The sequence below is a fragment of the Chrysochloris asiatica genome, unplaced genomic scaffold, assembly GCF_000296735.1.
Source record: "Chrysochloris asiatica unplaced genomic scaffold, ChrAsi1.0 scaffold00222, whole genome shotgun sequence".
NCBI lineage: Eukaryota > Metazoa > Chordata > Mammalia > Afrosoricida > Chrysochloridae > Chrysochloris > Chrysochloris asiatica.
In genome coordinates this window covers 327,165-341,330 of record NW_006408740.1, presented here as the reverse complement: position 1 = coordinate 341,330, position 14,166 = coordinate 327,165, and the positions used below count along the sequence as shown (strand labels likewise).

The following is a 14,166-nucleotide window of genomic DNA, read 5'->3' as shown; positions in this document are numbered from 1 at the left end:
TTAAGATTACCTGTTCTTACCTGGGACTTGCTTTTTCTCTCATCCTGTCATCTACTATCCCAATACCCTACTCTTGAGAGACTAACCAAATTACCCTAAACTAGTAAGAATTCAAAATATTCTCACATAAAAAATATACTCCTCATAAAAATCAGAGCTGTAGATACTGATATGTAAATACTTTTTGACTTTAGAGAATGTCTCAAGTACCTATGACTGCAATAAATAATTCCAGAAGCACTCCAAGCTTTGGTGCTTACCACACGGCCTTCTTGTAGACAATAGAGGACCTTCTCATGTGTTTCCGACATACTCAGTGTTGGTGCAATTTTACTGGATGGAAATCTCAGTTTGGACCTAGTACAGAAACAAATAGCAGGAACAGAATACAATTCAAGGTCTTCATCCCCATACAAAGGGCTGAAGATCATTAGCACATCAAAACAAGGATCTGTAAACTTATTCTCAAGCACTTATTGTGGTTATAATTGCAGGGAAATACTTAACCCTGAAATCCCCCAAACAATGTATATTCTGGCAATTCCAAGCAGCTTTTAAACTAGTCTCCACAGCGTATATTTGTAAGGGTTTTTGTCACTGCAATATAGGAACTAGTTTGGCATGGTTGCATCTCCATAGTCTAGAAGAGTGACCGTCAATAGTATGCATTCATTTATAATTTGTGGAGCAAACAGACTAGTGGCATAGACCAAGTGTTATATTTCTTTGTTCATATCCTTTTTCCAACTCTATTACTCCGAACCAGAGAATAATAGATTAAACAAGAGAAGGGCTTAAACTATAGTCTCAATGTTTCAGGGAGATGGCCCAGCCCACATATAGACAGGCATCATGGTCACTCTTCAAATACAGACCTACGTGAAAAACCTAACAACTATGAGTCTGTTAGTGCTGGTTCATAACACACGGACACAGAGGTGGAGACAGTCAGGCAGATACACACACAGTCTCTCCTTTCTTTTCATATTGGTCTATAGATTGATGAAGTTTTCAGTAAAGACTAAGTACAATGTCCTTCTACAGGCTGGCTTTAAATGCTCCCACGGATCATTTAGGGTCCCACTACAGGAGAAAGTAAAACAGTTCCTTCAGGTTCCAATTCTAGCACTTTCCTGTTTATTGCTAGATATGTGACTTCTAAGCCAAGATTTCCAGAAATGATGGCAGAGAGATTAGTCATGAGCCTTAATTCATAGTAGGAAAGAAATATCTTAGTTTCCTAGGAAAACAAAGAAGAGGGAATATTTATATTCTAGAGTTTTCCTTCTAGTAAGAAATCCCTGGTCATTTTATATCTCATTGAAAAAGAGCATTCAGCAATGCTGTCACTATGCAGCATCTCAGACTCCTTTGGGTAGAGTAGTGAGGATTTGGAGTCTGATTTTGCATAAAAACAGGTACATATAATTCATCTCCTCTCATCTAGGCTTGATAGTAGTAGGGATTGGCTTTGGCTGAAGATTGAGAATCAACCTAATATTTGGAACAGGGTCCTTGGGCAACTGAAAGGCTCCTTACTTGTTAGCCTTCTTGCCTTCTGTTTGGGACTTGCTTTCTGTCTCAGCCTCACTCAGCTCTTCTGTAGGACTCTGGGGCTCAGAGCGAGGAAATGCTGTCTTCAGGGTATCCACGATAGCACTCACTACCATCTGCAGAGGCCAGAGGTACAATAGGGTCAGTAAAGTCACTCAGACCGCCACACACACAGCTGGACAAGCAAGCAGTTTCACAGGCTTTATGCATCAGCAAACATCAATAGCCAAGCTATGGAGCACAGACTTATCCATCAGAATAGTCAAACAGACCACTTACTGACTCAGTGGGGCAACTAGCTCCTTTTTTCTGGACCATAACTAAAAAGTCTTCTAGACAGAGGAAGACAAATAATGCCATGGGAAAGGAAGTCAAGAAAAATAGTGAAATAAGTAAAAAACTAGGAGTTTGTCTGGATGGTAAGCTATTTTTCATTCTTGATTATTTATTTATTTATTTATTTATTTTTTACAAAACAGTGGTTTTTAGTTTCCATATCATGAGGAACAAACAAGATGGTGGATTGGGTGGAAGTGCAGTAAGGAGCTCCATCAGCAACAACACAGAATACAGGACCACGCAGGCTCATGGAATGGTCCCAGAACTCTCAACCACATATAAGGGAATATTTAAAAAGTTGGAAGGCTCACACCTAGGGGAATTTGTAGCAGAAGCAAGAAATCCATTGCTTTCTAATTCAAGGTGCTCAGCTGCTTCAGGAGCCACCATCTTGGGTGAGACCAAGCGGGGGAAGGATCAGAGCAGCCACAGTCGCTTGACAGAACCGTGGAGATTAAGATGTGGACATTCTTTTCTTTTGGTATCTGTTCATTGGTCTCTTGTTGTCTGCACACCTCCATTCTGGTGACTAGAGGGCTGCCAGAACTAGTAGTTTCCAAATCAATATCTCCACTAAGGAGTTATTGTTGTTGTTAAGTGGTGACTAAGTATAAGTAACATAAGTAGTAGGACATGGAGGAAGGAAAGAAGCAATATAGTCTAGAGGCATAAGAAGGTAAGTCAAAAAATATTGCTCTCAGATCATAGAAACCTCTATGAAACAAAAATATCAAAATAGGAGCTACAATTATTACTAAACACAACATCCAGTTAGGTCTCTACAATTCTGAAGCAGTGTTTCCATCTCTCTAACCTTTTCCCAATGAATTTTGTTTTCTTCCATTTATACCACATCAAAACAGAAGTTTCAGCATCCTTGAGGGACTCAAATTATGTTTCTTCTAAATGTTTTTTGAGTTGTAGGAACAAAAAGAATTCTGAAGGAACAAGATCAGGGCTGTAGGGTGGATAAGGTAAGGTTTCCCAAAGAACATTTTTTAGGACAGTACTCGCTATCTTCAAAGAAAGAACAGGCACATTGTTGTGATGGAGCACATTGTTGTTGATGGAAAATTTTCCTTAGTACAACTTTTCAAGCCCTTTTCTTACCAATGCAGTTTTCAATTTCCTTAAAACTTCAAAATAAACTCCTATGATCACTGTATGCCTTTGAGAAAATCTGTCACAATTACTCATTTGGGATCCAAAAAGACAGTCCCATAACCTTCTGAGCTGACTTCTCTATTTTCAATTTAACTAGCCCAGCAGATCCCTGTGGAAGTCACTGGTTTGATTGAACCTTTTGTTTAAAAGGCACCCAAATGAGTCTCAGATAAGTGTATTATTGAGAGATCTGTCTTCAGCCATCCACTGGTCACAGAGATATAGCTAAACACCTTTTCTTTGGAATAAATCCATGCATGTCTGAATTCGAACTCTAATAGCAATACTTTCTTACTTCACCTGGAATATAATATAAATATGCTCAGAGTAAGTCAAGCAGTAAAAATGTGGTCTTTTCAATCAAAAGAGATGTGTGTGTTACTCTTATGAAATAATTTATCATATTTAAGTAAAGAATTTTAAAAATCACTCAGGTAAAATTAAGGTATCTGGAGTTGACATAGCACTTGTATACTACTACTAATTCTTATTGAAAAATGTGAATTAATTTTATTTCCAGGAAAATGACACACAGATATTTATGAAAAAGGAAAACATATAAATAAATGAAACATTAAAATACCAAATTACAGATGTAAACATATATTTTTTATTTGGTGACTCTTACTAATTATTAAGTGTAGTAGCTTTGTATGGTAAGTATTGGACTGCGAACCACAGGTCTGCAGTTCAAGCCCTCCAGGCATTCCTTGGAAAAAGATGAGGCTTTCTGCTTCTGCAAAAGTTTAAAGCCTTGGAAACTCTATACAGGGTGGCTATGAGTTGGAACCAAGTAGTGGCACATAACAACTCACTAATTAACATATTGCTGGCCTCATTTTTCCATTAATCCTTCACAACTAAGACAAGGCTGAAATGGTCAGTTAAGACTTTATAAGGCCTCTTGTTGTTGTTGTTGTTGTTGTTAAGTGCTGTCAAGTCGGTTCTGACCCATAGCAACCCTGTACAGGGTTTCCGAGGAGCTGGTGAGCCTGAACTGCTGACCTTGCAGTTCAAATGGCTTTGCAGTCTGGCGCATTAACCCACAGCACCACACCAGGACTCCATATAAGACCTAGGGAATAATAAAAGGAGCTCTGGTGGCCCAGTGGTTAAGCACTTGCCTGCTAACTGAAAGTCTGCAGTTGGAAGCTAAGAAAAGGATGCAGCAGTTTGCTTATGTAAAGATCACAGTCTTGCAAACCCTAAGGAGGCAGTTCTACTCTATAGTATTGCTATGAGTCAACATAGACCTGATAGTAATAGGTTTGCTTTTTTTTTTAATGAGATAATAAGCCAAAGAAAGACCATAAAGGACTGCATGAATGTAGACAACATAGCTTAGGAAATACAACTTGCTCTCTAATCTTGCAGAACAGATGGCTCTGTGCTTCTTGGCGAGGGGTCCTATCTATCTTGTTCTCTGTTGTATCTCTTGTAAATATTGCAGACCTGGCTTGAAACAGGCATCCAGGGAGTAGGTGTCAGAGAAGTCACTGAACCTACACGGAATCTAACGGAGTCCTTTCTAGTTTTCAGGGTTTTCCACATAGCAGTAAATCTCCCTAACACCTACCACTTGAAATTACATTTTATTCCCTGAAATTCAGATAAGAAAAGGAAGAACCTTCTCCTGCCAGTGAGTCAGCATTTTCCAACTCTTTAATACACATGCCATCCTTTGACAAACACAAATCTCAACCTTCTACTCTGGATAATCTGATACCCAGCTCTGCTCACTGCCTTTGGGCTTTCCAGTGTGTAGCACGGATGACCTCCGACCACTGCCAACAGCTCTGAGACCCCTGTTTGGAGAAGATACAGTGCTCTACACACTTTTGTTTTCCAGCGGACAATCACTACACTGAGCGAAATCCACTTAGTGCCCTGTCTTGGGCTCTCTTTCCTGAGGGACTAGAAGATGGCCCTTCACTTCTGGAAGAGAACCTCCTAGCCCCACCTAACATGCCTCCACTGGAATAGCAGCATCATAGTACCCCCATGAGTTATGTGTAGACATATAGTTGCTGTTGTGAAGTGCCATCAAGTTGGTTCCGACTCACAGTGACCCTGAATAGGGGTTCTGTGGCTTTAAATCTTTGTGGGAGCAGAAAGCCTCATCTGTCTCCTGCACGGTGACTAGTGAGCTCGAACTGCCGACCTTGTAGTTTGTAGTCAAGTGCTTATCTTATGGAGCCACTGTGCGCCCAGACATATAGTATCAGGGTGTTATTGCCTAATAGTTGCTCACTGTTATTCAGCAAGCTAGACATTCTGCCAATACTTGGTAACAGGTCTTGAAAATTCGAGTCCATGTTTTGTTGGCTCCCCTGTGCTGCTTCTCCATATCCCTCAAAATCTCATCTCTTTCTTTTTCACGTACTGTTTCCATCCTGCTAACTAAGACTGAGTAAACTGGCCTGATGGTACCTTGTCTATTCTGGAGACCATGAAAGGTTTCTTGACAAAGGCAATCCGAGCATCTGTATTGAGAGCGAGGAATTCTTGCATCTCCTCAGTGTTGGCGATCTCAGGAATGGCACACAGTTGCTACAAAAGTAAATCACAGGAAGATTTTCAAAGAGAAATTCGGTCTCCAGATTCCTTCAGTTTGGCTTGACTATCTGGTTGTGGGTACACTAATAGCAGAGGCAGAAGGACGAATGCTGACCTTTAGGAATGATTCCAGAAGGCTCTTACGGGCTTCAACTCTGTCACTATCCATGTTTCCAAAGGGAAGATCTGGAAAGAGCTTTTTGGGACCCTTCACATCTTAAAAAACAACAACAACAAAAACTTTGTCACTTAATATTTACTGAGAGATTCCTATATTAAGTTGTACATATAAAGAAAACAGCAATAATTAATCTATTTCCCTGGGATATATTTTATTTAAGGAGTTCTACAAGCTATTTCTAAGGTGTTCTGGTAATGCAGTGGTTATGAATCAGGCTGCTAATCTCACAATCAGCAGTTTGAAACTACCAGCTGTTCCGCGGGAGAAAGATGAGGCTTTCTTCTCCCATAAAGATTTATAGCCTCGGAAACCCTGTACGGGGTCGCTATGAGTCAGAACTGACTCCACGGCACATAACAACAACAACAACAACATATTATTTCTATATACCCAGGGATACAATACATACAGCCAGCGTTCATTACTGATATTAAGGTATAAAAGGCCAGATTGCACAGTAGTTGTGAGTGAGGAGTCTGAAATCCTACTCCCTAAATTTAAATTTTGAATCTAATCACTGCTATTAAAAATGATCTTAGGAAAGTTAGTTTCAGACTTCATTTCTTTTCTGTAAAATGGGAATAACATCTATCTGTTAAATGAAGATTAAATTAACTAATACAATGTGTATAGGGTTTAGGAGAGAATGTGACATACATTTTCAAGCTTGGTATAATATTAACTATTGCTATTAAAAATAAAATGCATATCTGAAATCCAAAATATGAGGGAGTTTCAAAAAAGTTTGTGGAAAAATTCTCTCTTTTTTCTAAATTTTATTTTAAGCTTTTTCCATTATCTTTTAATTCCATTTTCCACAAACTTTCTGAAGCACCTTCATATACACTCAAATATATTAGATTTATTTGGGTGTTCATCAGCATTTTGTTTATAGAAAGTAACCAGTTACTAACTTATTCTACACTTTGAGGCAAGGATTTCTTCATAATATTTTAGTATTTATGAGAGATCAATCTATGAACCTGGAAAAGTTAGTTTAACTCTACACAATATCTCACGTGGTACAGGTAGAAACGTGAAAGTGGCTTTCATACACAAAGGAATGCCTCAGAAAAAGTGTAATCAGTGGTGTCCAGAGCTAAACCCAAAACTTCTATGGAAAAACCATGGAGCAAAGGCCCTTCAATGCTACATTTCTCTCTCCCGTCCCTACCCACAAACAAACTGTCCACTGAGCTCTCAGGCCAGGGTAGCTGTTTTATCTGTGGAAAGAAAGAAGGCAGTCCAGGGGTGGGGAAGCTCCTGACTTTTGATGAACTTTCGTAGATCTGGTTTCTCCTCCAGTCGGGTCTGCAGATTCAAGAACTCCCTGTAACGGCGATTCACAGTGTGGTAGGCCAACTGCTGTAGACCACTGGTGTTTTCACCATCCAGGGATGTCTCGTACTGTTGAATGAATGAGTATGTTGATTCAATTAACCAGGCTTGGAAAACCTTCCATTCTGACTTGAATGACTACTTGTTTAGTGTTCATTCATTTAGTAAGAGTAAAGAAAAGGTAGGAGGAGGCAGATGTTCCCATTCTGTTCTGGCAATTGCTGTATATGATTGCTGCCTTGAGCTATACTGAATATCTCAAACTTTAACAGTAGATGAATTAAGGAATGAGATGCACTTCGTAGTATACAAGGGGACATCAAAAGTTCGTGGATATGTTTCATTATTTTTTAAGTTCAGTTTTCTAAGAAGTCTTTCAAGCACCCTCATACATGGCCCAGAATGTCTTACTGCTCTCTACTCCTACGTCTATCCCCAAGTTCCTCATCAGATGCTCTTATAAATTTAATTTCATAACAATTTTTCAAATCTCAAAGCAAAAGCAAAAGGCTGAAAATCTATTAAAATCCTAAGGACTGTCACCCTGACATTATAGGGCTGAGCATTGTAAGAGGATAACCATTTGCCCTTACCCTGAACTACAGACTTCATTAGTCGAGGAAAGGATAACCCAAACAGCAGAAAATCCTAAGGACTGTCACCCTGACATTATAGGGCTGAGCATTGTAAGAGGATAACCATTTGCCCTTACCCTGAACTACAGACTTCATTAGTCGAGGAAAGGATAACCCAAACAGCAAAACATAAATCATTTGTTTTTCTAATATGCATTAAGGGGCATGCGTTTTTGTTTTGCATTGAGCAGACTAATCTTCCTAAATGCTATTCTTAGAGCTAAAGTTACTTTGTTTTTTCACAGTTATCTATCATGTCTGCCTGTAAGAGTTGGAGACATTATAAGAGGTGACAGTTTGCTGTCGTCATATGTGTGAAGGGCTAATCTGCAGGGAAGGATGACTTTACATGTCCCCCCCTGAATAAGATGAGGGCTACAGTTCAACAGAGGGGAAAGTATTCTGATAAGCAGCTCAAAGACTTAGTGAAACCTGCGGTAGAACTACAAACGAGCACAGTCTTATTGCCAAGTTGTTGTTGTTGTTAAGTGCCATTGAGTCGATTCTGACCCATAGCGACCCTGTATAGGGTTTCCAAGGAGCAACTGGTGAACTTGAATCACCAACCTTGTGATTCGAACAACTTCGCAGTCTGGTTCATTAACCAACAGCGCCACACCAGGACTATTACAAGTTGTTGTTGTTGTTGTTAAGTGCCATCGAGTCGGTTCCGACCCATAGCAACCCTGTATAGGGTTTTCGAGGCTATAAATCTTTACGTGAGCAGAAAGCCTCATCTTTCTCCCGCAGAACAGCTGGTAGTTTCCAATTGCTGACCTTAAGGTTCGCAGCCCGATTCGTAACCACTACACTACCAGAGCTCCTTTAGGGTACAGTTATTTGGTTGAGGTATTATACTGTGGGAAAGTGATGCAAACAAATTACCTCCTTGTTAGCAGGACTTGAAACTGGTGTTATAAAGTATTTTTACAGTCATATGGGGAGAAGTATTCACTATGAGCAGATGTTAACAAAATATGCTTTCTTCAGCACTTCAGACTAGTATTGAAAAGGAAAGCTCTAGTTAAGAAATAGAGGTGGAATTCAGGTTGGAGTTTTCAAACTTAGAGCACCTGGAGTTATGATATTTTCTGTGGAATACTGTGCTTCTTGAGGGACATTATTCAATACGGGTATCTTCAATTCCATCACATAAACTGTAAAAATTATACTATCAGAATGCATAATAAGGCCGATACACAATTTTAAATCAGTTATAATATGTCCCTATAAGAAACAAAGTCCAGTTTCTCAAATTATACACAATTGATTATATTATTTTTGTTGTGGTTAATTTTTCATCTTGTGTTTCTCTAATGCTTTTTTGAGGATCCTTAGTAACATGTCAAAATTTAGCAAAAACAAAAAATTAATCAACAAATACTATGAAGTTAGAAAAAAAAATTCTAACCATAAGTTTAATTTTTCGGTTAAAAAGAAGGGAAAAAACAAAACAACTTATTGATTTCACTGTTGTTGTTGTTGTTGTTAAGTGCCGTCGAGTCGGTTCCGACCCATAGTGACCCTGTACAGGGTTTCCGAGGGTGTAAATCCTTACGGGAGTAGAAAGCCTCATCTTTCTCCCGCGGAGCGGCTGGTAGTTTCGAACCGCTGACCTTAAGGTTCGCAGCCCGATTCGTAACCACTACGCTACCAGAGCTCACTGTTAGAAGATGTCATATATACAATATTTATGAGAAGGGTACCTATCACATGTAGACCCAGAATCAAGAGGGAAAAGTCAAGCAAATGTTTACAAAGCTGTATCAGTCCTTTGAAGATTGAGTTATTATATGACATCTGTACTTATAAACTTTGTCTATTTTTTTAAGGAGCTTATATGTGTGTGTGTGTTTCCAGTCATTTCCACTTTATCTTATTTGAAAATTTCACATTTCTTTTAGAAATGCCAGCTTCCTGCTCTAGCTGTGTTAAGCAGATTAAGGAAAGGATCATTTTTGCATTTACATGGATTCAAATGTAATGGGGAGAACAGCACTGAAGCTTGTAGATGGTGGTAGCTTTGGACTCAGAACAAGAAACATTCAAGGAAAACACAAGTAAAATCCAATGGATACAGTCTTGACCAGAAATTCTCACTCCCAAATTCTTCCCTGATGATTTCTTTTTCGTTTAACTACTATCTTTTGTGTGGCACTGTAGGATAAGCACAGGACTGCAATGATTGGCAGTTCAAATCCACCAGCCACTCCTCGGAAACCCTTTACAGGATCACTATGAGTTAGAACTGATTTGGCAGCATTAAACAACAATATCTTTTGTGGAGTCATGGTGTGGCGCTGTAGGATAAGCACTGGACTACTAGCTGTGAGGTCAGCGGTTCAAACCCACCAGCTGCCCTTTGGAAACCCTATACAGGATCACTGAGTCAGAAGTGATTCAGTGGCACTTACCAACATCTTCTGTACTTTGTATTAGGAAGATAAGTTATTTACCTATAAGGAGTTCTGGTAGTGTAGTGGTTATGAATCGGGCTGCGAACTGCAAGGTCAGCAGTTCGAAACTACCAGCTATTCCGTGGGAGAAAGATGAGGCTTTCTGCTCCCATAAAGATTTACAGCCTCGGAAACCCTGTACAGGGTTGCTGTGAGTTGGAACCGACTCCATAGCACACAGTAGCAGCTGCCTAGCAGGTAACACCTTCCTCATTTCTGGAAGTATGTAAGCAAAATCAAAATCTTGGGAACTAGTTGGCAGAGTTATAACAGAGGTCCAAATATCAGAAGGCTGGTTAGATTATAGTAGCAGTTCCTCTAAACTGGCTGAAGGACAGGCTGTATCCAGTATCACCTGGAAAGATGTATTTAAAGTAAATAAATAAAAGGATTTTGAAGAAATTCTCATTCAGAGTATTTCAGACCCTGCCTGAATCTGTATATCTAAAAAGCAGCCCAAGTGATTTTGATATGCAGCCAGGACTGGGAACTACTTTAAAACTGGACCCTCAGCATCCTAACATGACATTTTAGGATTGTTTGAATGGACATAAGATGAGTGACTACTCTGCCTTGCAAATTAGGGTCAGATTTTTTACATGTAGATGCTTGTTAATTAAACATAATAAAGTAAGTGGAGTCTTTCTCCAGGAGAACATTATTTTCAGCCTCTCCACTTTCTGAACCCATTCCCAACCCAGAATAGTGATCTCAGCTCTAATCCTGTTACCTTCACGGTGTAGAGTGTGTATGGGTGGAATCCGGTGCCACTGTGCTCTCGGGCAGTAATGGTGCCAGTGATACGAAGGTTCTGGATGACAACTGGGCCATCTGGACTGCTGAGGGACTCAAAGCTGAAGGTAGCTGTGTTGAGAGAGTTGGTTGGAGATGTGGAAAGCAGAACGTGTGGCAGACCAGTCTCGAGAGAGCTCACGCCATACGTGAGATCCTTCTCTAAGCATGAGGGGCGTGGGAGGGGGGTCATTTCTGGCCCCTCTGGCAAAGCTGTAAGAGAAGTGGCATCTTCTTGCTCTACTGTTTTGTCTGGTGTGTCAATCTGGATGTCTGGGCAGGCGTTCAGCATGGAGACCAGCAGGCCTGTCTCTGTTTCTGTCCTTGGATCCTCCTCAGTCTCTGTTCCTTCAATTCCTTCCAATCCCTCACCTTCCTTAGGCTCCAGAACCTGGGAACCCCTGAGGGCACATAGGGCATCTCGGATCCTGTCAGAAAGGAAGTTGCCTGGGGTCAAGAGCATGATGGTTTCTTTGCCTAGTTCAGAGAGTGGAGACTCCAGCTCTGAGTCTTCACATAAGAACAGGGGGCCTCGAGTTTCTGGCTGTAGAAAATGGGATGAGTTGCTTCCGATTTTTCTTTCTTCTGGAATGCCACTCAAATCTCCCTCTATAGCTTCATGACCTTCTTCAGTCTCTCGGGTGGAGTCTACAGGCCCCTCTGGCTCACTACAGTTTAGGAATGCTGGGAATGCTACTGGAGAAGGAGCTCTTACTTCCGGCAGACTCTTTACTTCACCAATTAGTGGCAGAGATGAAGGCACTGAGGGCTGTTCCAGGGCGCTGGCTAAGCTGTGTGGTTCCGATTCTTTCCCTGGATCATCTCTGGCCTTTGAAAAGATGCCTACAAGGACAAGGTGGATCCAGTCAGGATCAGATAGCTTGCTGATCAGTGGTAAGATTACATTGCACGTAATGAGTTCAACCACTACATGGGACCCAGTCCGGGTCTCTAAGTGAGGCTTAGGCACTAGTCCTCGAAGCAACACATTCACAATGCCACGTGTATGGATGACCTCAGTGCTGGGGCTCTGCACAGCAGGATGTGGGGTTGTAACCTGGCAATAAGCCTCCCAGAGTTGGGCGGGCTCAATTGAACCACTTTGTTTCCCTGCAGTGGCTGCTTTTGCCTGAATATAGCTCTGCAGGTGACAACCACAGAGAGTCAGAACCCTCTGGGCAAGAGCATGACTGTCCACCTGGCTCATTCTTTTCCGGAGCTCCTGGACTAACCCTTTCATGGCTGCCTCCATCTCTTCTTCAAAGGCTGGCTCCTGGCTCACTAAGCGATACCAGGATGACACAAAGTCCCGGATAATCATCTGGATGGTGTGGTTGATCTCCTGTTCTAGCTGCCTCTCTGCCTCGGGGCTTGGAGGGCAGGTGGTCATTGGGATGAAACGTTCCAGATGCAGTCGACCTGTCGCTCCTACAATGGCACTGGAGCCCAGCCATCCTCCCAGCACCACTAACAAAGCTGACAGAAGACACAGAAGACACACATTGACCAGAAGGTGGATAACCAGGAGCCAGCCCAGCACGAACCCCACAGTCATCAGCTTCCGGCTATCCAACAGGTTAAGGCTACTGCTGGACCCACCTGAGGACCCATGACTTGAAGGCACAGTCTCTACCTTCATGGCTCTAAGGACCAGGTGGCTCCCTCAGGCGGCAGCCCTCTTTCTACTTAGAGAAGCTTCAGAGTTGGAGAAGAGGGAGTGAAGCTGCGTCCTGATTTAGAAACTCTGGGGCATTATTCAGGAAATTAGGTCGGGCCCTCAAAGTCCATCAGGCACCGCAGGGGTGGGACAGCTGTTTGTTCCCTCCCTTCCGCCAACATATCCCCCAAACTAGAGCCTTCCAGCGATGCTTTTGAGAGACGCTGCAGCATTCATTGCACAGAGAGGGGGGTCTCTGTGCTGCCTCGGAGAGGGCGGTGTAGAAACCTTCAGGTCCCCCGACACTTACAAATGCCCTATGACTGCTTTCAATCGGGACCTGATCAGACATAAGCAGTGAAGTGGATCCATCTGGTGTTCTTTCCGTCAATCCTAGCCCGCACCCGTGGCAGGGTAGGGCTGAGAGGCGACAGCGCTCCGCAGTCACAATTATTGTCAGGGTCGCGGGCCACCCGGCAGCCAGCAACACCTTCCGGGAAGACGTCACTGAAGAGAGGCATGCTGGGAGAGAGGGCGCTCCGGTAGGCTCGGCTCTGCATGCCGCCACCTCGTGGTGAAGAAGCCACATTACAGCGAAACTAGACAAATTGAATGCGTGTACAACCGCGTTTGCTTTTCAAGAAAGGAAGTTCTGAAAGTGGTGTCCAATGGACCTTCAGAGACTCTCTCCTTTAGCAGTGAAAACCCGTTCCAGTCTCTTAATTAGTAAATGAAATTTGAAAACATTTCTTAGTATTTACATAAACCTTAACAATCCAATTTATTTTCATCTCATGTGGGCAATTTTTCATAAGCATGATGATGCATTTTAACACATCCCACTTCCCCTCCACCCCAACGTCCCTACGCAAGGCTCCCCTGCCCTAATCCACAGTCTACCTGATTTGTATTCAAGAATTGCAAAATAAATTCAATGTTGTTGTTGTTAAATGTCATAGTGATTCATAGCAATCCTGAATAGGGTTTCTGGTGAGCCGCTGATGTGTTTGAACCCTCGGCCTTGCAATTAACAGTCCAGTGCTTTTCCTATAGCGCCACAACAGGACTACATAAGACATTACTATGGTGATACATTTATTACCCAAATTTCTTATAATGTATTGCAAAATCAAATTTGTGATTTGGAGTTATTTACACAAGCAATCAACTCTTTTGAGCATCCGTTATGTTGAATCACTATGATACGTAATGTGGAGAAAGACACAGCAATTCTTTTTTTAAGGTTTTTATTGTGGATTGAGTGAAAGTTTACAGGGCAGATCATCAGTTTTACATTCAACAAATCATAAACCTTGTTTCATTACAATAATAATAATCCCCCCCCCATGTACTATCAGTTAACAGTATTTCTCTCTATTCACTTTAGCTGTTTTTGTTGTTGTTGTTGTTGTTTTAAACACTCAGGCATATATACTAATTTACATCACCAAAGGGCACATTCTGCAAATCAGCCTCCTGGCCACCAGCTCTCAG

The 14,166-nt window shown here is 41.6% G+C and overlaps 1 protein-coding gene across 1 annotated transcript in view; it reads right to left on the bottom strand.

Annotated features, from left to right (window-relative positions):
* SNX19 (sorting nexin 19) overlaps positions 1–12,672 on the bottom strand; it is a 49,977-nt gene extending 37,305 nt beyond the window's left edge. The window contains exons 1-6 of the mRNA XM_006873083.1: positions 10,954–12,672; positions 7,063–7,201; positions 5,729–5,829; positions 5,488–5,607; positions 1,540–1,670; positions 261–357 (exon numbers count right to left, since the gene is read on the bottom strand). Of these exons, the coding sequence (XP_006873145.1) occupies positions 261–357; positions 1,540–1,670; positions 5,488–5,607; positions 5,729–5,829; positions 7,063–7,201; positions 10,954–12,654 (2,289 nt within the window). The 5' untranslated portion in view covers positions 12,655–12,672. The remainder of the gene's footprint in view (positions 1–260; positions 358–1,539; positions 1,671–5,487; positions 5,608–5,728; positions 5,830–7,062; positions 7,202–10,953) is intronic.
* Between the last annotated feature and the right edge of the window lie 1,494 nt (positions 12,673–14,166).